Raw genomic sequence first — 22,795 nt, 5'->3', positions numbered from 1 at the left:
CCCTTTTACAAAATGCCTCAGTGCCGGTATTGGCAGATTCATACATGAATTGGGTGGAAGCACTGCCACTTTATTGCTATACCCTGCTGGAATTCCAAAGGAGGTCTACGACACCATTTATGATTTTCTCCAATTGTGTTCATTTTATGGAAAATAATAAATTAATTTATGCGTACCAATAGAGAACCTCTGTTCACTGATCTACTCCACTCCCTGTCCTAATTACACAGCTGTCGTAATTTGGAGTCAAACACAAAAACTTTATTTGAAAGTTCTCCAAAACCTAGGCAGGTGAAAACATCATGGCCATCTAAGAAGCTTAAAAAACAATTTGTATACTCTTCCACACAACTGCCATTGTTTCAATGATAGTAAGCTAATGGCAACAGTCTATGTATTCTCATTCTCCAGGCATGCATGTTTAAAGAAACATGGTCAATTTATGTCTGCATATCCACTGCCACCTGTTGTCTATTACTAATTTAACACATTTAATATGTTAACACTTATCATATGCATATTGGGATTGGCCACTAAAGGGAGTTACATAGTTAAATAAATCATAAAAAGATTTGTGTGAAATGGAACCTTTCACAAATCAATTCTCTCACACAGATGTTAAAAGCCCCCCATGAAAACACCCATTCTTTGTCTTCTAGTCTGCATGACACTCAGGGTGTTTTCACACTAGCACTTTTGGTGCGCACCCGGGTTCGATTGATGTCAAGTTCGGTTCTTTTTGATGATGTGAACACTGTCTTTGAACTCGCGTGCGCACCCGCGAACCGTACCCGAGTCCACTTAAAAAGGGTGGTCTGGGGTACGGTTCATGTGAACTCCAGTACGGTTCGCTTCTGATGAGAATGCAATCATTCCAAAGCAAGCAATTCTATCCATTTTGGCACCTTCTCAATTACAGTGGTAGCCAAGCAACATGAGTACGCGCCGGCTGCAGCTCGATGACACAAGTGTACCGCGGTTCGGATACAAAAATCAAATGTGAACACAGTCCATCGGGGCCAGGGGGAGGGGGGAGCAATCGAACTCGGGTTCGGACCAGGCAATCGCACCAAGTGTGAAAACACCCTCAGACTAAGCATTTTCATCTTTTCTGAGAATGACATCACTGCCCCCGTCCAGCCCAGAAGAAGAAGAAAAATTGCCACTTCTCTTTGGAGCTTCTAACACTTAACAACAGATTTGTCTGAAACTTCAAAGAGAACCCTCCCAAAAAAGCCACTACAGAAAGCTGACTATTCCATGTCACTTACCTGTTGGTGATCTCATGTCTATAGGAGATCCCCAACCTCTCAAGCCAACCACTGGAGGTATGAGCAACTAGAAAATGATCTCAATGACAACTGATTCCCACTGATAAGCCAGCACAAGACCCATACACAAGATTGGAAAACCGTACAAAAGAATGCTGCTTTCGAAGCGATCGTATGATAATTTGATCGTTAGTACACAGCTTTTGTCCAACATTATCCGAAGGGACAAACACAAACATTTTTTTTGCATGATACCCGATCGTATGATTTTCGTTTAATCAGTACAGTTTTTGTTCAAAAAACAATCTGAATACAATACAATTTTTCGATATTGAGACTAGCATGCAAGATCATTCGTCCGATATTGCCATCATGTGTACCTGGCTTAAAGCGGAGTTCCGGGCACAGAAAAAATTTTTCAGTGAACATACCCCCAGGACAGTCAGGGCTAGTACATTCCACAATGGCTAGCCTCTGATCTGTCCCGGTTCGCACTTACCTGCAAGAAGAAATACTGACTTATAAAATTTCTTCCACAGCGTTGCCATCTCTCTTGTGGGCAGCTGAAGCCGGCGCGATCCTCTTCCGCGTCTTCTTCTCCCAGAATGTGCCTGCACCGGCCCCTCTCGTCACTTCCGGTGCGGTGCCGCATTCCTCCACAGCTTCTGGGCATGCCCAGAAGCTGTTTAGCAGGGAATGCGGCGTCGCCCCGGAAGTGACGAGCGGGGCCGGTGCCGTCGCATTGATTCCTGGGAGCGATGACGTTCAGCTCCCAGGAATCATTGCAAGCCAGGAAGTGACGGCGGAGCCGCGGTGCAGAGGGAGGAAGTGAAGAATAGGTGAGTATATTCAATCTACAATTACCAATTACAAGGTGAGTACAAAAAAAAAAAAAACCTAACTATCCAATTCTGTTTCAGGTGAAGGAGAACAAGCGGACGGGCACAAAAAAAAAAGATCGATTTTGTGCCCGGAACTCCGCTTTAAGTCTGCTAAGCTGATGTTACGCGTTTATGGAGTGCCCTGTAGAACGACAATGTGTGTTTGCTCTGTTTTGTTTCAAATTAATGAAGGACATGCATACATATGGTTGAGCATTGCATATTTATGGTTGAAAACATATGTTTAGCATTTTAGTTCTCATTTATATGGGGCTGACACTTTTTCCAAAGCACTTTGAAGGGACCATCAAACCAATAGTGATTAGTTTATGTTCTATGTTGAGGCTCACAGGCTATTGCCCCTACCATAGTCAACCGTGTTTTCACTGTACAGCCAATTTAAAATGCAAACCAGCTATCCTACTATTATGTCTCTAAAACATTGGTGGGAAGTGTAGCATCATGTATTTAACTGTTGAGAGTAGTAGGCTGTTATTATCAGAACACACATGTGGGTTCTGTATCCTCCTAAATGACACAATTCATACTGACTGACATTGCTCTCTATTACAGGTGTGGTTGAGGAACCTCCAACTGAAGATTACAATGACCGTCTGGAGAGAGAAGATTATGATGACTGTAGGAAATCATTTGATTTATTCTTGTCCTGCTTTAAACCTTTTCATATTTTACCATTTTGAACTGGACAATAACAGGGAAATGCACAATAGGGTGAAAGAACTTTTGGCAAATCAGAAATTAGCAGTTAGCATTGACTACAACAGGCGAAGTTTCATCACTTCAACTTTCAGGGACCAAGAGGCTCAGACCTCCTCCCTAATTTGTAGTGCAGTCAATCAGCAAGGCATAAACGCAATTTATTTGTTTTTGAGCCTTTAAATGACATGGTAACATGCCAGCAAGTAGTCAGGTTATATTGGGGGTGCAAAATAGATTTATTTTATGATCATGTCTTTGGATCCAGTCTAGCTCAAAGATGTATTGTGCTATGTAGCAGGCATTACAGAACTGTTTTTGATCATATCCATGGTTCAACTTGTGATGGGTTTTGTAGAATACTATGGAGTATACTAGAAATCTATTAAAATAATGTGCAGTGCTTGGGTTATGATCGGTGGTGGTAGAGCTAAGCCTGTATGGAGTGTAGTAGAATTGTATTATGATTATACACTATATTACCAAAAGTATTGGGCCCCTGGCTTTACACACACATGAACTTTAATGGCATCCCAGTCTTAGTCCGCAGGGTTCAATATTGAGTTGGCCCACCCTTTGCAACTATAACAGCTTCAACTCTTCTGGGAAGCCTGTCCACAAGGTTTAGGAATGTGTCTATGGGAATGTTTGACCATTCTTCAAGAAGCACATTTGTGAGGTCAGGCACTGATGTGGATGAGAAGGCCTGGCTCACAGTCTCCACTCTAATTCATCCCAAAGGTGTGCTATCGGGTTGAGGTCAGGACTTTGTGCAGGCCAGTCAAGTTCCTCCACCCCAACCCAAACTTGCTCATCCATGTCTTTATTGAGATTGCTTTGTGCACTGCTCTAAATCGTTTGGTATAGGGGGTAATACCATAACATGATAATGGTGTTGGGTTGTTTTTCTGGGGATGGGCTTGGCCAAGTTTCAGTTACCCAGTACCCTTAGTTCCAGTGAAGGAAACTCTTAAGGTGTCATTATACCAAAACATTTTGGACAATTTGATGCTCCCAACCTTGTGGGAACAGTTTGGGGTTGGCCCTTCCTGTTCCAACATTACTGCGCACCAGTGCACAAAGCAAGTTCCATAAAGACATGGATGAGCGAGTTTCAGGTGAATGAACTGGCCTGCACAGAGTCCTGACCTCAACCCGATAGAACACCTGTGTTAGTGTATTATGCCTGTATAGGGTGTATTAGAATTGTATTATGATGATGTAGCCACTGGTCATATACATTGGTGGGAGGTGCAATGTACCATATAGAACTTCGCAGAATTGTATTATTATGATATGTCCAGTAGTCAGGTACCAATATGAGGTGTAGAGTGTAATAGATTTCTAATATGACCATGTCAAGGGTCAAGTCATAAAGTATGGTGTAGTGTACTATGCCTATATAGAGTGTAAGAGATTTGTATATTGAATGTGTGTTCAGTATCCGGGTTTCAATACTTAATAGGGGGGCAGTTGTCTTAGGGTGAAATTGAATTATATTATGACCATGGTACTGATCAGGTTATGATGGGAATTATTGTCTATGTATTAGCTTTATAAAGGGTAACATAGTTGTGTTACAGTTGTGGCCATTATTCTGGTTGCTTTCAGGTGAAATACATTTCTTTCATTTCACTTTGCTATATTTTATCACTTTTTCTTCCATTTGATTCCATTATTTTTTTACAATTAATTTCCTTATATGCTATCGTTTTCCTATGCAGATGGCTACAGCAAATATCCAAAGAAGCCTAAAGTGCCAGAACATAAACCTGATCGTCCAGTTGTATATGTAAAACCTACACCCAGTGAGTACCATTTCCTCTTTGTGTAGCTGGTAACAGCTGTAGTGATCCGAATCCTACACTATTACAGTCTTAATGCTCAGTATTACTCTATAACTGAGACATACAGAATTGTTTTTTTTTTGCTTTACTTTTACCAAATCACAGTGATAAATATGCCAAGGCCAAGATTTACCTTCTTAAAGATGCACTGGCACCATTCAAGGAACACTTTGTATTTTCTTAATGAATGCAAAACTTATTCTGATTGGACGAAGTGGGGCGCAAAGCAATGGCATCACAATCTCCACCTCATCAAATCAGAGAATACTTTGCATTCATTGCATAAATGGGCCGTTTTCTCTGAATGTCGCCTGTGCTAATTGGGAGACCACCTGTGATTAGTAAGCAATAGGGGGATGAAATTGGCGTTGGGGAGCTGCTGTTTAGCTGGAAAACAAGCAACAAAACACTCATAGAACTCTAGTAAAAAGCTCATGTTGTGCAATTTCAGTCGTTCTATAGGGCCAAAATGCTCCAGACGGTCTAGAACAATTCTAACAACCACTCATTTTAATCTCTAAACTACAGTCAGACCTCACAAACCTCAGTGGATCTGCTAAAACACAGCACATCAAGAGCAACCCGGGTGCTAATGTCACTGTAGGGCTAACCCAGATTCTCAAATTACAAAATACATTAAAGAGAAGCCTGGCTGCCAATTGCATTACCAGTATTTCTATAACATGTATTGATCTAGATCAGGGGTGGGGAACCTTTTTTCTGCCGAGGGCCATTTGGGTATTTTTAAAATCATTCGGGGGCCGTACAAAATTATCAACTTAAAAATGTGCCTATTATATTTGGTCAAACATTTAATTATCTCACCCCTAATGTGATGGCTGCAACTGCTTCTCTTTGGTGAGGTGTGTGATGTTAGCTGGTATTGATGATGTTGCTACTGGCAACTGGTTTTCCAGGTTTCCCCTTCTTAATACAGAGTGATTAGTGCCCCCATCAATACAGAGGGATTAGTGCCCCCCATCACTGCAGAGGGATGAGTGCCCCCATCAATGCAGAGTGATTAGTGCCCCCAATCAATGCAGAGCGCATGGGGATTAGAGCGCCTCCTGATTACACACAGAGCAGGGTTCTTCTACTTACCCGGCACGGACGCTCTCATACGAAGTCACACCTCCTGGACGACTCCAGTGATAGACGTCACCACTGTGCTGTCTATCATAGGTAGGAGGCGTGATGACTTTGTATGACAGCAGCCGCACCGGGTAAGCAGAGGAACCCGCTCTGTGTGTAATCAGGAGGCGTTCCCCCTCCCCTTCCCCTCCGGAGGCAGCCCAATGGCAGGGCCGGATCAGATGGCTTCGGGGGCCGCATATGGCCCGTGGGCCGTAGGTTCCCCACCCCTGATCTAGATAAACAGACCAAGGGTCCCTATAGACAATTCAAATTCTGGACGATTAAGTAGGCCCTGCAAGCATTGGTGCAGAATTCGATTTGAAAAAGATCTGAGCCTAATGGAATAATATTGAGTGAAAGGATAATGTATCGTATCAGATGTAGTCACTGTTCGCCCATGCCATCGTTTTCAGGCAGTCACAGGCTGAACAAGAGAAAACTGAGTCATGCATGGCAGCTTTAAGAAACCCCCAGCTAGAGCCTTCCACGCTGATGTGGTTTGCGCGCCTTTTGGGCCTAATCGTAGAGCTCAATTATCCACTAAGGTGGGATAAACACTTCAGAGTGGGAGGATCCAGGTAGGGTTTATTTGGTCTATATGTCTGGATCAATAAATATTATTGAAAGACGGGTAATACGGTGTACAGCCAGGCTTCTTCTCAAACCATTGCTGACGAATCTGTGTGATCAACATGAGAGCCAGGGAACTCGTGCAATGGCAGCCTTCATACTTTCTCAATAAAGGGTTACTTACAAGGAGGACCACTGTCTGCCCTCATAATTCACTCTGAGAACTGCTAATAAAGATTCATACCGAGAAAAGGTTTCTACATTACTCACAAGAACTACGGCAAGACAATACGATCTCCGGTGAGAATGGATCTAAGGCTTACAACCTAGAGTGTGAAATAGCAAGTTTACCCATTTTAAACGAGAGCATTAGTCTTCCTAAAAGTGGAATTTTATTTTTAGGTGGAATGCAGTGTGCATGGGCAAGTCAATGGCTTACAATATGTGTGGAATACTAAAGCAGCAAGATGTCCCTGACATAATTCCCATCTGTTCCTGTCCACTGGGAAGTTTTGGGTGCAATGTTTGGGTTCTTCACAGTATGGCAAGACTTATACACCCTGCCATGTTTGGTGTGCAGTACCGCCTGCTGAACGTGACCCATTTAGGTGAACAGGGCAGTGCTGCAAATGCCCAGCTTTGCAGCTTGGTGGTGTGGACTTCCAGGGGTTAAAACAAGTGGTGAGGAGATGACATAATGCCTCCCAACCACCCGTCAAATGCCCTCTGATAGAGACATTCATTACGGATTGGTCTTCAGAGGACAAAGCTGATGTAAATGAGCATATAGCATAGTAAATGTCTGTACAGAAGCTACACTTAGTAAAACGGGCCCAAAAATGTGAATGGCTAAAATTAGCATTCCCTCCTCTAAAACAGTATGACCTGGCTGCGGAGAAGTTAAGGGACTTTCCACCCCACAATGCAGAGATACAGCCAAGAGAAATATAACCGAGATGCTGGCTGCTTCTACTTATTATGATGGAGTTGATAAAGATTATTAAATGTCTTTACAGAATGTTAGAGTATTTTGAGTAACATGTGAAACATTTGTTTACAAGGGTGTTAGCTGGACAGCTATATGTCATCACTCCCATTCACACATATTACTTTTTATTCCATTTCCACTTGCCAAAATAAACCCCTTAACTCATAACTTAGAAAGACTTTCCACTCCTCAAAGCATGTCTGAGGCTGGGCTGTCTCTGGATGCAAAATCTAAACATATTCAACAAAAATGACTACAAACATAGCAGGCCATGCAGTTTGTAGGGAGCCCAGCTGAATAGGGGCTCAGTACAGTCGAATTGCTGCTATTGCTTACTTATTTTTTAAGAAAATCAAATATCCTGATAAGATGAATCTATTGTTCAGGTACATCTACTAAAATTTTATAAATATTCTTATAAGTTAGCTTTTTCGATGGTACAAATCATTGGTGTAACTAGAATCTTCAGGTCCATGGTGCAAGAAACCAAGGACCCCCCCTGGGCCCTGACTACTGGCCAGGGCTCTTCCCACTGATCCTGGGACCCTATACTTTGGTTCTGCAGAAAAACCCTTTCACATGATATGCAGCGAGCCCCCTCCCTGCAATCATGCCCCCCCCCCCACGGTGGCAGAATGCCAGGACCTGGTTGCAAGTGCGACTTTTGCAACCCTGGTAACTCCGCCACTGTAGTTTTTTTTATTTTTGTTACCATTTTATTTGATTTTTTACAATTTTATTTTTTATTATTTATTACAATTTTTTTTAGGAGCCCCATTGGGGGGCCTTGGGTGAAATATCAGGGGTCTAAACATGTTTCACCTTTGAGACAGAGAAAGGACACGGCCCTCAATCTCCATCTCTGCAGCCTCAGCTGCACAGAATGAATGGACAGGAATAGCTTCCCATTCATTCACATACTGAAGCATAGTAAACACAGCTTATTATTCTTCAGGTATGAATGAACACATGATTGATAGGCACTGATTACTGGCTCTGTCCATTCAGAAAAGGAAGGGGCCCTTAAATGAAAAACTTACCGACCCCTTCTCTGCTCTCCATCCTGAAAGCATTCCCCTCAGCAGCCAGTAAGAGAGGGGAGGGGGGAAGTCGGCAGAGCTGTGGGGGAGGGGGGGCAGGAGAGTACACAGGGGCCCAGGAAATCAATAGGAGTGGTGGCAGGGGTAGCATGAAGAGGAACCGATCCTCTCCATTTTCCTCCTGCAGCCACTGAATGCCTGCGGGAGGGAGAGGAGGAGAAACAGACTTTCAGCGGCAGCAGGGGGAAAATGGAGGGGATTGTTTCCTCTATATTCTGCCCCAGCTGCCCCTTCTATCTAGGTGTACAAGGGAGCCACCTGGTGCTGGATCGCAATTGTGACTCCTGTAGTTACGGCCCTGGTATAAATCTGTGTAGTGAGATAACAGTAAAGAGAACCTGTAACTCTTTAGAGAACCTAAAGATTTGGGATCCTCATCATCCCCAGGATCTCACTGGATGGATTGTGGCATCACCCTCGCCAAGATGCTGTAGGTAGAATCCAGGGGTAGGGTAAGTATGTTTTCTAACTTTTTTCCCCACAGGTTTTACACTATAAGGAGGTTATTTTGTGTGGGGGTGGGCATCCTGATGCAGTGAATGAACTGTGCTTTTTTAATATATAGTCCACTGAAGATAAGACTGAAAATCATAAGTACTAAAAATAAATGTATTTCACTATTGTGAACAGTGTCACATAAGTCATTATAAAAAGGACATTTTGGGGCCACACAGGGTTCTTACCTCAATTTGACATAGTTGGTCATTAGGTTGCCTAAAGAAAAGGACCCTGCAAGGCCTTGAAATGTTGGTTTCTTATAGCTTATATGTTGGTGTCTTCACAATAAATATAGTAAATGCATTTCTGGTAACTTTTGTATCTTCGTATCTGGTTTTGGCACTATCTGTAGCAATCACCTCAAGCACCCACCAGTTATTTAAAAGTCAAGTACTATGAGGATTGCAGGTTTCTTTTGGATTTTACTGAGACTGTATAAACAAAGTCTACAAGGTCCCATGATTATTAGTTTGCCCCCCTTCCCCTCTACTCAGGGGTGTAACTACAGGGGTTGCAATTGCAACCGGTCCCCATGCTCCAGGGGGCCTGTGTGGCTCCCCTGTACACCTGGATATGAGGGGCGGTGGGGGCACATGTAGAAAAATCACTGTCCTCCTTTTTCCTCCTGTAGCTGCAGGAGGAAAATGGAGGAGATTGGTTCCTCTGTATGCTTTCCCTGCCACTCCTCCTATCCAGTTCACTTGTGTTCTGCAGTCTCTGGGCCCCTGTGTGCTCCCCTGGTCCCCCCCCCCCCTGTCCCCCTGTGCTCCCTCCCCTCTCCTACCGGCTGCTTCAGGGGATGTGTCACAATAGAGAACCAGGAAGAGGTCGGTAAATATGTAATTTACCAGTTCCTTCCTTTTCTGAATGGAAGTCATAGTCAGTGACATTGTATAAAAATAAAATATGATGCTAAAAAATACAAATAAAATACCAAAAAATAAAAACGACTGACACCAGTGGGTGAACTTCCAGGATCGCAAAGGTCACACTTGCAACCGGGCCCTGGCATTTCAGCACTGTGGGGAGGCCCCAAGATGGCAGGAAGGGGGCCCACTGCAGAACTTGTGAAAGGGTCCCACTGCGGGACCGTAATAAAGGGCCCCGCAACAAGAGTAAAGGGCCCCAGGATCAGTGGGAAGAGCCCCAGGTTTGAAGGGAAGGGCCCCGGCCAGGGGTCCGGGGGGCCCTTCATTTCTTGCACCGGGACCCTGAAGGTTCTAGTTACGCCTCTGCCTCTACTGTTCAGTTTTAAGATCTTGTAGGCCTAGAGAGTTTTGTAATTGTTTACAGCAATTTGTGCAAATCACCAAATTACATGTCAGCTAAATTTAATGTGAGCCTGGAAGTCAGCCCTGGCACATGAAGTACGTTGGCCCAGATTTACTTATGTAACCAATGTTTGCATGGTTAAAATGAAAAACAGGTCTGAAGAACAAAAAGAGGGAAATGAGGTGCTGCCCAGAGGAAACATCAGAAGAAGAAAGTCCCAGTTAAAAGTCTGCTTCCAAAGTTATGAGACAAACAAAGTCTCAGTGGCAAATATTTAACAAATATATGTAAGCTGCACATTGATGTCAGGCTGCTCCTGGAAGTCGGGTTCTTGTTCTAACTATGAGCGTACCAACATTTATACAAATCAATGGACTGACAGGAACAATTGTAAGGAAGTGGCCTGGCCTTCCATAAATGTGCAACGGCCCATCAGAAGCGCAGACTCCCAAGTTCAGAAGTATTAAAGCTGAACTTCAGGGAAAGTAAAAATTCTCCTTTGCATGGGGTTGCCCCAGTACTACAAGCATTAACCACTTGCCCTCTGGAAGATTTACTTCCTTCATGACCAGGCCATTTTTTACGACACGGCACTGCGTTTTTTAACTGACAATTGCACTGTCGTGCGACATTGTACGCAAATAAAATGTATGCCTTTTTCTTAACAAAAACTGCTTTCTTTTGGTGGTATTTGATCGCCACTGTGGTTTAAATTGTTTGCGCTATAAACAAAAAAAGACTAACAATTTTGAAAAAAAAATATATATATATTTTTTAATTTCTGCTATAAAAACATATCCAATAAAAAAAATACATAAATAAAAAAATCAAATTTCTTTATCGTTTTAGGTCTGTAACATAATTTTTGGTAAAAAAAAAATCCCCATAAGCGTATATTGATTGATTTGGGCAAAAGTCATAGCGGATACAAACTATGGGATATTTTTATTTATTTAATTTTTTTACTAGTAATGGCCGTGATTAGTGACCTTCAGTGGGACTGAAATATTGCAGCAGACAACTGGGACACTAACTGACACTTTTTGGGGACCAGTGACACTAATACAGTGATCAGTGATAAAAATATGCACTGTCACTGTACTAATGACACTGGCTGGGAAAAAGGTTAAACATCAGTGGCAATCAAAAGAGTTAACTAACTGTGTGCCTATCCAGTGTTTGTGCAATGTGTGGATGGTGCTTTTTACTAGGGGAAGGCATTGATTCATGTTCCTGCTCACATGCGTGCCCCAGACCCGGAAGTGCTCGATTAAGTACTAGGTACGTGATTCGGCACAGAGCGGCCCCCCTGCCACAGTATGTGTACGGTCGGCAAGTGGTTAATTGCTCATTTTGGTCTAGGGGATTGGAAAAGCTGATTTACTACCCTGCACTGGACGTGGGTAGGACACATAGACGGTCCACCGCTGGAGCTGCTGCGGGAGCAGAGTTTTGAGTAAACAAAAATGTTAGACCTAAAAAGACGTGGTTAGGCAGGCTGAGATCTAGACACGAGGTACAAAGTCGGGAACTGGAAGAGTATTAGGGAGGCAGGCAGAAGTCAAGACGTGAACGGCAGCAAGGTACAAAATCGGCAGGCAGAAGAACGGTGAGTCATGGTGAAAATCCAACATATAACACAGCGGCCGCTCACACAGCCAACACTAACCCAACACACAGGAACTAACCCAACACACAGGCCCAGAGCACAGGAAGTGTCCGGTAATTAAAGCCTGAGATAATTGCAGATCTTCTACAGCTGGTTGGCAGGTGGAACTAAAGTGTCCATAAGAAGAGTTGCACAGTACAGTACAAAAAACCTGCAATAGAAACCAAGTCCTTCCAAAGGCTGAATGGCTAGGTCTGTGTACTTCCCCACCAGAGGCCTGGGTTCAAACCCCAAACTGGAACTGATCTGACAGGTACATGACCCTAACTAAAAATTATCAGCCTATGCGGCCGGAGCAGCTGTCTTCCTCCACAGGAAAAAAAGAGACCCCAGCCTTTTGGCATCAATAGAGTATGTGCAGTACAAAAAAAAATAAAAAATTGTTATATATTCAAGCAGTGGCATCTGAATCGTGAGGGTGCTTAAAGAATTTTTAGGGGTGTTAAATAGCACACCCAAGCATCCACCTGGTGCCGCCCCTGCTGGGGACAGTGTCCTCAGTAACATCTGGTCACACTATGATATGGACATTTCCTCTCACTCTCAGAAGAAAAAGGTTGATGCTGGGCATACACTTTAGGTAGTCACTCTGTTACTCTGCAGTCATTGGCTAGAAAGCATGTTGGAATCAGGGCTGTATTTACCATAATGTACCCACAGACTAGGACAGCAGCAAGGAACAATATTTGCAAATCGCAGCAAGGAACAATATTTGCAAATCATGGTTTCCTTCATTATCTTCCCTCTTTTGACTACCTCTGGGCATTTGTATGTTAATTCTGCAGAACAGTAGGTGGAAGAGGGTGCTGGAAATGTTGAGAAAAGGCAGAAGGCTCTTTACAGTTCAGGAAATTAGAGGGATGGACACCCGTGTGAGTATGGGGTGATGAATCTCAGTGACTTCCTGTACCCATGGTATGTAAACCATGGTATGTAAAGATATGGCGAGTGTTATTGCAGTATCCACATCCTGTCTGTTGTGGGTTCATTACCCAGTGGTGTACGATGATACAGCAGTTTTGTTATCCATCCAAATTAACTTCAGGGAAGCGTATTTTGGGCTTATAAATGGTTACTTTGAAGTTTTCAGTTGATATCTTATGTGGGGAAAAAGCTCTGCTTAAGTTCAATTACATCTATGTCATATTTGTACAGTATTTTGTGGGAAACACAACTGTTTCATGTCTGATTTTGAAGTGGCTAGGCATTCCATAAAGCTAGTCTCATTGCATCAAACTTTATTCCCACCCCCATACCTTGGAAACAGACTTAATAAAGAGATCCATAACAATTGCGCTCATGGAGCAATCTGAACATGTCAAGCTTATCTCCAGCCACAATCTTTTTTATTAGTTTTGGATAGAGTGGGAAGCATTAGATTCTATCTGGTTGTAAAACATTTCTGTGTCCCCATTGATAAGATTTTTTCAGTAAAATCTCAAATTCTGTCTGTATCCCCATAGAGCTGACACCTAAAAAAGGTGTAAAGGTTTTTCTCTGTCGCTCATTGACAGACGCAGTCCTCTTGATTAATAACACATTGGGTTATACTGCCCTCTACAGGAGTAGGACACTAGACGGAAGGAAAACGTTCTGGCCACACCTTAGGGGCAGTCCCAGAGGGTATATCCTCTCTCTCTCTGCTACAGGAAGTCAATTTTTTCTGTCTAGTTAGGAGTAAGGACCTAAGTTCCTTGCTGGGATCTTTGGTCCTAGCAGGATTTTTTTTTAGAAAAACTTTTTATTAGGCAGCTTTTTTCTCCAGTGTTCCTGTGAGATCTTCAAGCAAGTACTCTGAAACTGGGCGACGGGCTGGATGTTGAGATCCAGTGGTCACCCCAGTCAGCCTGCGAGCGCGTGCAGGCCCTAGCTCCGCGCTGGGTCAGCCGCGACATAGTCCCACTGGACGGGGACTGACCCTGCGAGTTAAACATCTCGCCTGGACGCCGACGACCAGTTGGAAACTGAGTCACGGGGTCCGCATTGGTCGACAGCCCCCCCACCTCAGTGGAGCGGGGTTCTGTCAGGAGTTGGCGCCCGCCTGGTTCCGGTATGGTGAGTAAAATGTTCCCCCTCTCCCCCTGTCGGGTTTGTTGGTGGACGCGGGCCCCTCCCTGGGATGGTCGGACGCTCATGTTTCTGGGTCCCCCTCTATCCTATAACAGGTGACACAGATCCCCCAATTGAGTGTGATTTTGTGAATAAGAAACCAGGAGGCTTGGTTTGGGAGCTGATTATCTAAAGTCACTGTATGAGTGAGCACTGTTAAGGGACCATGACTGAAGTCAGTGGGGCATTACTGTGATGATGGCCATGTATAAGGGTGATAGCATCCTACCTGAAAGGTTGCAATACAGGTCGATGCCTGTGCCTGGACTACCGCCATCCGCAGGCCGCCATCCTCCCGCAGGCCGCCATCCTTCCACAGGCTGTACACCTCCCGCAGGCCGCACAGGCCGGTGACTACCTCCCGCAGGCCGCTACTATCTTGCCACAAGCCGCTGCCATCCTCCACAGGCCGCCGCCATTTTCTCCCAGGTCGTGCGGGGCCGCTATCTTGGCGTAGCCTTGTGTCTCCAGCATGGGGCGGCCATGTTTGAGATGACCAAACACCTCGAGGAGTAATTGGGAGGCGCCGGAAGGCGTGTAAAGGGGCGGAGCCGCCTCCTTTACCTGGGAAAAGGAGCCACAGACTTCCTGTCTGTAACAGACAGTGCTGGGAGAAACTTCTGTGCATCAGGTGGATGAGCCTTGGAGTCTCTCTCTCTCTGTGGGGTCCAAGCAGGTAACACTGAGGGGCGCTATTGCGCTGGGGGATTACAAAAAAAAAAAGTTTTTTTCTTTGCAATCATTTTTTTGGTTGCTGGCAAAGTGTCTTGTATAATCATGGACCCTGCCACACATGTATCCCCACCTGATTCCCTCGAGGTGACCGCAGGACCCTCCAGTACCCCACTTGGATTGATGCATTATCAGCAGTTTTGGAGTCTTTGGTATCCCGGGTGGAGGTGGCCTGTCAGGGACGGTGGTCAAGAAAGCGACCCCCGCCTACCCCTATTTCATTTGATACTTCAGATACGGATTCTGAGCTGGTCACTGCAGTTGCAGGTCCCCTCTTCTGGGGCTGCTGTCTCAGGTACGGTCTCCTCAGACAGTGAGGAGGTCGTTTTTGCCTCCGCCATAGCACAAGAAGAAGCGTTGGTGGATGCACTAGTTGTGTCTGTCCGGGAAACCTTAAGTCTTGAGGCTACACCGGCAGAGGTAGCTGAGACTGAAATTCCTTTTTGGTACTAGTTAGCCTACCAAAATGGCGAAGGATTTTCCTTTGCCCAAATAGGGTCGTCTGAAACGTACCCCTGCTATTTCCAAATGCATGGCTAGGCGCTATCCGTTTGAGGAATCCCTCCTTAAAAAATGGACGGTACCACCAGTGGTGGACTCACCGATTTCCAGATAAAGCCACTGTTATGCCGTTGGAGCACGCTCCGTCCTTTAGGGATCCGGTGGATCGAAGAGTGAAAGCGGAATCCCGCTTCATTTTTTCCCTGATAGGGTCAACCTTTAGGCCAGTGGTTGCCATTGGTTTAGTTTCAAGAATGGGTTGGCTAATCTCCCCTTTTCAAGGGGATTGCCTGTTTGGGTGAGATTCTAAAGGATCTCACTGGGGGGCAAGAGCACTCTCTTGCTAAGACAGCCTGATGCGCCCCCACCCATCCCTGGGGTGGGGGGGACGTCTTCACCGGGTTCCAGATCCATGGTTTTTCTGAATCCCGGACAAAGGGGTTCAAGAGGTCATACGGTCGGGATACAAGATCGAGTATTCGATCACTTCTACCGGTGCGATTCTTCCCTCCCAACATTCGTATGCTACAGGGAGCGGTAGTTCCCGTTCCTTGGATAGAACGTGTTCAGGGGTTCTATTCGAACCTGTTCACAATGCCCAGGAAAGAGGGCAAGGTGCGTCCAAACTCTGGACTTGGGAAAGATGGAGTCCATCCGAACAGTGGTGGCCTCTCTGCATCAGGGGGATTTCCTGGCGTCCATAGACATTTAGGATGCCTATCTTCATATCCCCATCTTCGCAGGACATCAGCGTTTTCTTCGCTTTTCCCAAAGATCATCCCTGGTTCCCACCAGGAGACTGAACTATCTGGGCCTAATTTTGGATAGATCCTTGGCAAGGTGTTTCTCCTTGCGGAGAAACTCCAGAAGGTTCAGTCAATGATTCGGATGTTGCTGTCCGTCAACTGGCGGGGACTGATGGTGGCCTCCTTAGAGGCAGTATCGTTCGCCCAGTCTCATACCCGAATTCTCCAAGAGGAGATTCTTCTCAAATGGAATCGGAATCTCGATTCTCTGGACAATCGGATCCGGTTGAGCGAGCGGACCAGGGAGTCTCTGGTCTGGTGGCTTCGGTCTCCGATGCTCAACCAGGGGAAGTCATTCCTTCCGATAATATCCAGGTTACCAATAAAGGTATCGGAACTGAGAGCGATCAGACTTTGTCTGATTTACTGGACCGAGCAGCTCCAGGGCAGCCCGGTTCGGATCCAATCGGACAATGCCACGGTCGTGGCTTATGTCAATCACCAAAGGGGCACCTAGAGTGTCCTGGTGGCCATCGAAATGACCAGCATCTTTCGTTGGACGGAACGGTTTGTTCCGGCTCTCTCCGCAGTATTCACTCCGGGGGTGGGAAATCGGCAGGCAGATTATCTAAGCCGTTAGATTCTGGATCAAGGGGTATGGCCTCTTCATCCAGAGGTATTTCACTAGCTGTCCCTTCATTGGGGCACCCCAGATGTGGATCTGTTGGCGTTTCGGCTCAACAGGAAAGTGCGGAGGTATGTAGCTCGCGCCCGCGATCCTCTAGCGGACGCAGCAGACGCGCTGATCGCCCCGTGGGGGCAGTATCAGCTACGGTATGCCTTCCATCCTCTCAAGTTACTGCGGGAACTTCTTCGCAGGATAGAGGTGGAGGGAATTCCAGTTATCCTGGTAACTCCGAACTGACCTCGTTGAGCCTGGTACGCCGACTTGGTGAGGCTAGTCGCGGACGCTCCTTGGAGACTTCCTCTCAGGGAGGATCTGCGGTCTCAGGGACCGATCTTCCATCTTGCTTTACAATCGCTGGCTTAATGGCCTGGCCATTGAGACCCAGGTACTGAAGGACAAGGGATTGTCAGCTTCAGTTATTCCTACTCTAATTAAAGCAAGGAAAGCGACTTCCAGCACATGGAAGTCTTATATTGCGTAGTGTGAATCTCTTGGATTTCCTCCACGTACTTATTCGGTGACCCGAATCTTGGCCTTTCGGCAACAGGGGGTTGAGCAGAAACTGTCCTTGAGCACTATCAAGGGTCAGGTTTCAGCGTTAGCAATCTTCTTCCAGTGTTGTCGGTTCTTCAGAAACCTCCCTTTGAAGATATCAGGGAGATTCCCTTGCTTACGTTATCCCAGAAGGTGGCCTTCTGTAACGCTCCTGCGTTTTTGTAGTAGGCTGGATTTGCAGCTGCAGAATCTCCACTCAGTAGTCATGTAGAGATGTGTTGAATAACCAGATCCAACTCTCCAGACTTATCACTGTGGGCCCGTCAGCTTCAGCATACAGATATACACACACTCAATAAGATGTTCCTGGAGTGATAGGATGTATATGATAGTATGAAGGTGATGTGCTGAAGGGACAGGTGTGAACAGTGACAGAGATGGTAAGCACTTGATAGAAATGTTCAGGAGAGTATTAGATGGTATTTAGGTAGAATGCAGATAGGTTAGTAATCGAGTATGGTAACAGGTGGTAAGGACAGCAGATGACAAATACAGGATAGGCTAACCCAGTGCAAGGATAGATGGTAGTAGACTCAAGAGCTAGCAATCTATGTAACAGTGCAGATGATAGAATTAGTATGCATAGATAGTAACAGTCCTTAATGTGCAGAGGTAGGTAGTGTAAGTTAGGTTATGGAGGATTCCCCTGTGGGGTACTTATCACTAGTAAGGTTAGTAGTAGAGGGGTCTAGTAGTGAGGGAGTGATCCGGTAGCGAGATACAGGGATCAGTAGCGAGGTTCCGGTCTGTTCCAGGTAAAAGCAAATAGCTGGAGGTTCCGGCAGCGAGACAAGCTTGTAAGCATGTAGACACACAGGCACATAAGCACAGGCACAGGCACAGGGATAGAGAGTGAAAGCAGTAAGCCAAGAGTGATCCGGTAGCGAGATACGGGATCAGTAATGAAACTAGTTCAGGTAGCGAGATACAGGAGCGAGTGACATCAAGTATGGCTGCTTCCCAGACGGCTTGAGCGAACTAACCAGGCGGTTAGAACGAACAACGTGAGAGAGAACGCCGGCGGTTGAAATAGCCGCTCAGAGCGGCGCTCGGCGATGACGTCATCCGTCTTAAAGGTGTATGCGTACCACCTAATTAGAAAGGTGGGACGCATATTGAAAGGAAATGGAAATTAAGGGTACCAGAGGTACCAGAATCTTACACCTTCTTGGTGGCCATTACTTCTGCACGCAGGGTTTCAGAACTGGCCGCATTATCTTGTCGTTCCCCATATCTGGTGGTTCATAGGGATAAGGTGGTTCTTCGTCCGAATCCATCCTTCCTTCCTAAAGTGGTTTCAGAGTTTCATCTGAATGAGAATATTGTGTTACCTTCCCTGTGTCCTAAGCCTAGCCATCCTTGGGAGTTTGCATTACACTCCTTGAATGTGGTTCGGACAATCAGGGTACACTTGACTACTACGAACTCGTTTCGTAAAACGGATTCACTTTTTGTGATCACGGATGGCCCTAGAAAGGGGTTGCCTGTTTCTGCCGCGACCATCTCTAGATGGATCAGACAGACGGTGGTACAGGCTTATTCTATTAAGGGGCGGGATCCCCCGTTCCCTGTTAAGGCGCACTCTACTCGGGCGCTTAGTGTTTCCTGAGCCTTCCGCCATCAGGCGTCAGTGATCCAGGTTTTCAAGGCGACTACTTGATCATCGGTTCATACCTTTACAAAATTTTATAAAGTTGATGTGATGGCATCGTCGGATGCCTCTTTTGGCCGCAAGGTTCTGCAGGCCGCAATTTGAGGAGATCGTTGGTCTACCTTGAGGGTTTGTTGGGTTTTTCACTTGGGTCTCATCTTTTTGTTCGATGAGTCCTTGATGCTTCTGGTTGGCTCCGGTTGGGCCTTCTGGATTTTGATTTCTGTTATCCCACCCCTCATTTGTGGCACTGCTTTGGGACGTCCCAATGTGTTATTAATCAAGAGGACTGCGTCTGTCAATGAGCGACAGAGAAAAATTGATTTTTGTAAAGTCTTACCGTAAAATCCTTTTCTCTTAAGCTCATTGACAGACGCAGTACCCGCCCCTCTGTTTTTGAGTTGGGTTGGGTTAAATTCTCTAACACTGCTTTGTGACATAACTGACTTCCTGTAGCAGAGAGAGAGAGGATATACCCTCTGGGACTGCCCCTAAGGTGTGGCCAGAACGTTTTCCTTCCGTCTAGTGTCCTACTCCTGTAGAGGGCAGTATAACCCAATGTGTTATTAATCAAGAGGACTGCGTCTGTCAATGAGCTTAAGAGAAAAGGATTTTACGGTAAGATTTTACAAAAATCCATTTATACATACCTTCCTATTGGGGCACTTGCTAAGGCTCAGAGGCGGCTCTAGGCTTTGTGAGGCCTTAGGCAGAATTTAGACATGAGGCCCCACTCACGCCCTTCGCAGAGGTTAAGGAAGAACCCCAAGGCCGAGCATCTTATTACTGCTGCTTGTGTGGGTGGGATGTGTACTGTGGAAACCACATGGGATGAATAGGAGAGGGATGGGACTGGGAACCATGGGGTAGGAGAGAAAGAGGAGGGGGTAAAAAGGGGGGGGAGTGGGTAAATGATGAGGGATGGGTAGAGGAGAACTGGAGTGAAACTGAGGGATCCTGGTCTGTATAGTAATAGAAATAAAGAAGGATTTGTGCTTGCATGAGGGGGAAAGACAGACAGACAGACAGGGGGACAGATGGACAGACAGGGGGACAGATGGACAGACAGGGGGACAGATGGACAGACAGGGGGACAGATGGACAGACAGGGGGACAGACAGGGGGACAGATGGACAGACAGGGGGACAGATGGACAGACAGGGGGACAGATGGACAGACAGGGGGACAGATGGACAGACAGGGGGACAGACTGGGGGACAGATGGACAGACAGGGGGACAGATGGACAGACTGGGGGACAGATGGACAGACTGGCTGGGGGACAGATGGACAGACTGGCTGGGGGACAGATGGACAGACTGACAGGGGGACAGATGGACAGACTGACAGGGGGACAGATGGACAGACTGACAGGGGGACAGGTGGACAGACAGGGGGACAGATGGGCAGACGGGGGGACAGATGGGCAGACGGGGGGACAGATGGGCAGACTGGGGGGCAGACTGGGGGTCAGACAGGGGGACAGATGGACAGACAGGGGGACAGATGGACAGACTGGGGGACAGATGGACAGACTGGGGGACAGATGGACAGACTGGGGGACAGATGGACAGACAGACAGGGGGACAGATGGACAGACTGGGGGACAGATGGACAGACTGGGGGACAGATGGACAGATGGGCAGACTGGGGGACAGATGGGCAGACTGGGGGGACAGATGGACAGACTGGGGGGACAGATGGACAGACTGGGGGACAGATGGACAGACTGGGGGACAGATGGACAGACTGGGGGACAGATGGACAGACTGGGGGACAGATGGACAGACAGGGGGACAGATGGACAGACAGGGGGACAGATGGACAGACAGGGGGACAGACTGGGGGACAGATGGACAGACTGGGGGACAGATGGACAGACTGGCTGGGGGACAGATGGACAGACTGGCTGGGGGACAGATGGACAGACTGACAGGGGGACAGATGGACAGACTGACAGGGGGACAGATGGACAGACTGACAGGGGGACAGGTGGACAGACAGGGGGACAGATGGGCAGACTGGGGGACAGATGGACAGACAGGGGGACAGATGGACAGACTGGGGGACAGATGGACAGACTGGGGGACAGATGGACAGACTGGGGGACAGATGGACAGACAGACAGGGGGACAGATGGACAGACTGGGGGACAGATGGGCAGACTGGGGGACAGATGGGCAGACTGGGGGACAGATGGACAGATGGGCAGACTGGGGGGACAGATGGACAGACTGGGGGGACAGATGGACAGACTGGGGGGACAGATGGACAGACAGGGGGACAGATGGACAGACTGGGGGACAGATGGACAGACTGGGGGACAGATGGACAGACTGGGGGACAGATGGACAGACTGGGGGACAGATGGACAGACTGGGGGACAGATGGACAGACTGGGGGACAGATGGACAGACAGGGGGACAGATGGGCAGACTGGGGGACAGATGGACAGACTGGGGGACAGATGGACAGACTGGGGGACAGATGGACAGACTGGGGGACAGATGGGCAGATGGACAGACAGGGGGACAGATGGACAGACTGGGGGACAGATGGACAGACTGGGGGACAGATGGACAGACTGGGGGACAGATGGACAGACAGGGGGACAGATGGACAGACAGGGGGACAGATGGACAGACAGGGGGACAGATGGACAGACAGGGGGACAGATGGACAGACTGGGGGACAGATGGACAGACTGGGGAACAGATGGACAGACTGGGGAACAGATGGACAGACTGGGGGACAGATGGACAGACTGGGGGACAGATGGGCAGATGGACAGACTGGGGGACAGATGGGCAGACTGGGGGACAGATGGGCAGACTGGGGGACAGATGGGCAGACTGGGGGACAGATGGGCAGACAGGGGGACAGATGGGCAGACAGGGGGACAGATGGGCAGACAGGGGGACAGATGGGCAGACTGGGGGACAGATGGGCAGACTGGGGGACAGATGGGCAGACTGGGGGACAGATGGACAGACTGGGGGACAGATGGACAGACGGACAGACTGGGGGACAGATGGGCAGACAGGGGGACAGATGGGCAGACAGGGGGACAGATGGGCAGACAGGGGGACAGATGGGCAGACAGGGGGACAGATGGGCAGACAGGGGGACAGATGGGCAGACAGGGGGACAGATGGGCAGACTGGGGGGCAGATGGACAGACAGGGGGGCAGATGGGCAGACAGGGGGACAGATGGGCAGACAGGGGGACAGATGGGCAGACAGGGGGACAGATGGGCAGACAGGGGGACAGATGGACAGACAGGGGGACAGATGGGCAGACAGGGGGGCAGACTGGGGGACAGATGGACAGACTGGGGGACAGATGGACAGACTGGGGGACAGATGGACAGACTGGGGGACAGATGGACAGACTGGGGGACAGATGGACAGATGGACAGACAGGGGGACAGATGGGCAGACAGGGGGGCAGACTGGGGGACAGATGGACAGACTGGGGGACAGATGGGCAGACAGGGGGACAGATGGGCAGACAGGGGGACAGATGGGCAGACTGGGGGACAGATGGACAGACTGGGGGACAGATGGACAGACGGACAGACTGGGGGACAGATGGACAGACGGACAGACTGGGGGACAGATGGGCAGACAGGGGGACAGATGGACAGACAGGGGGACAGATGGACAGATGGACAGACAGGGGGACAGATGGGCAGACAGGGGGACAGATGGGCAGACAGGGGGGCAGACTGGGGGACAGATGGACAGACTGGGGGACAGATGGGCAGACAGGGGGACAGATGGGCAGACAGGGGGACAGATGGGCAGACTGGGGGACAGATGGACAGACTGGGGGACAGATGGACAGACGGACAGACTGGGGGACAG

General features: G+C 47.6%; 1 protein-coding gene across 1 annotated transcript in view; it reads left to right on the top strand.

The window, feature by feature from the left end:
- AEBP1 (AE binding protein 1) overlaps nucleotides 1–22,795 on the top strand; it is a 97,882-nt gene that overhangs the window by 40,570 nt on the left and 34,517 nt on the right. Inside the window, exons 5-6 of the mRNA XM_082255086.1 lie at nucleotides 2,726–2,791; nucleotides 4,594–4,677. Coding sequence (XP_082111212.1) covers nucleotides 2,726–2,791; nucleotides 4,594–4,677 — 150 coding nt within the window. The remainder of the gene's footprint in view (nucleotides 1–2,725; nucleotides 2,792–4,593; nucleotides 4,678–22,795) is intronic.

The sequence above is a fragment of the Pelophylax lessonae genome (genome assembly GCF_965119305.1).
Source record: "Pelophylax lessonae genome assembly, chromosome: 4".
Lineage (NCBI taxonomy): Eukaryota > Metazoa > Chordata > Amphibia > Anura > Ranidae > Pelophylax > Pelophylax lessonae.
The sequence above is the reverse complement of the archived record's forward strand: the minus strand, read 5'-3'. Positions and strand labels throughout refer to the sequence as shown.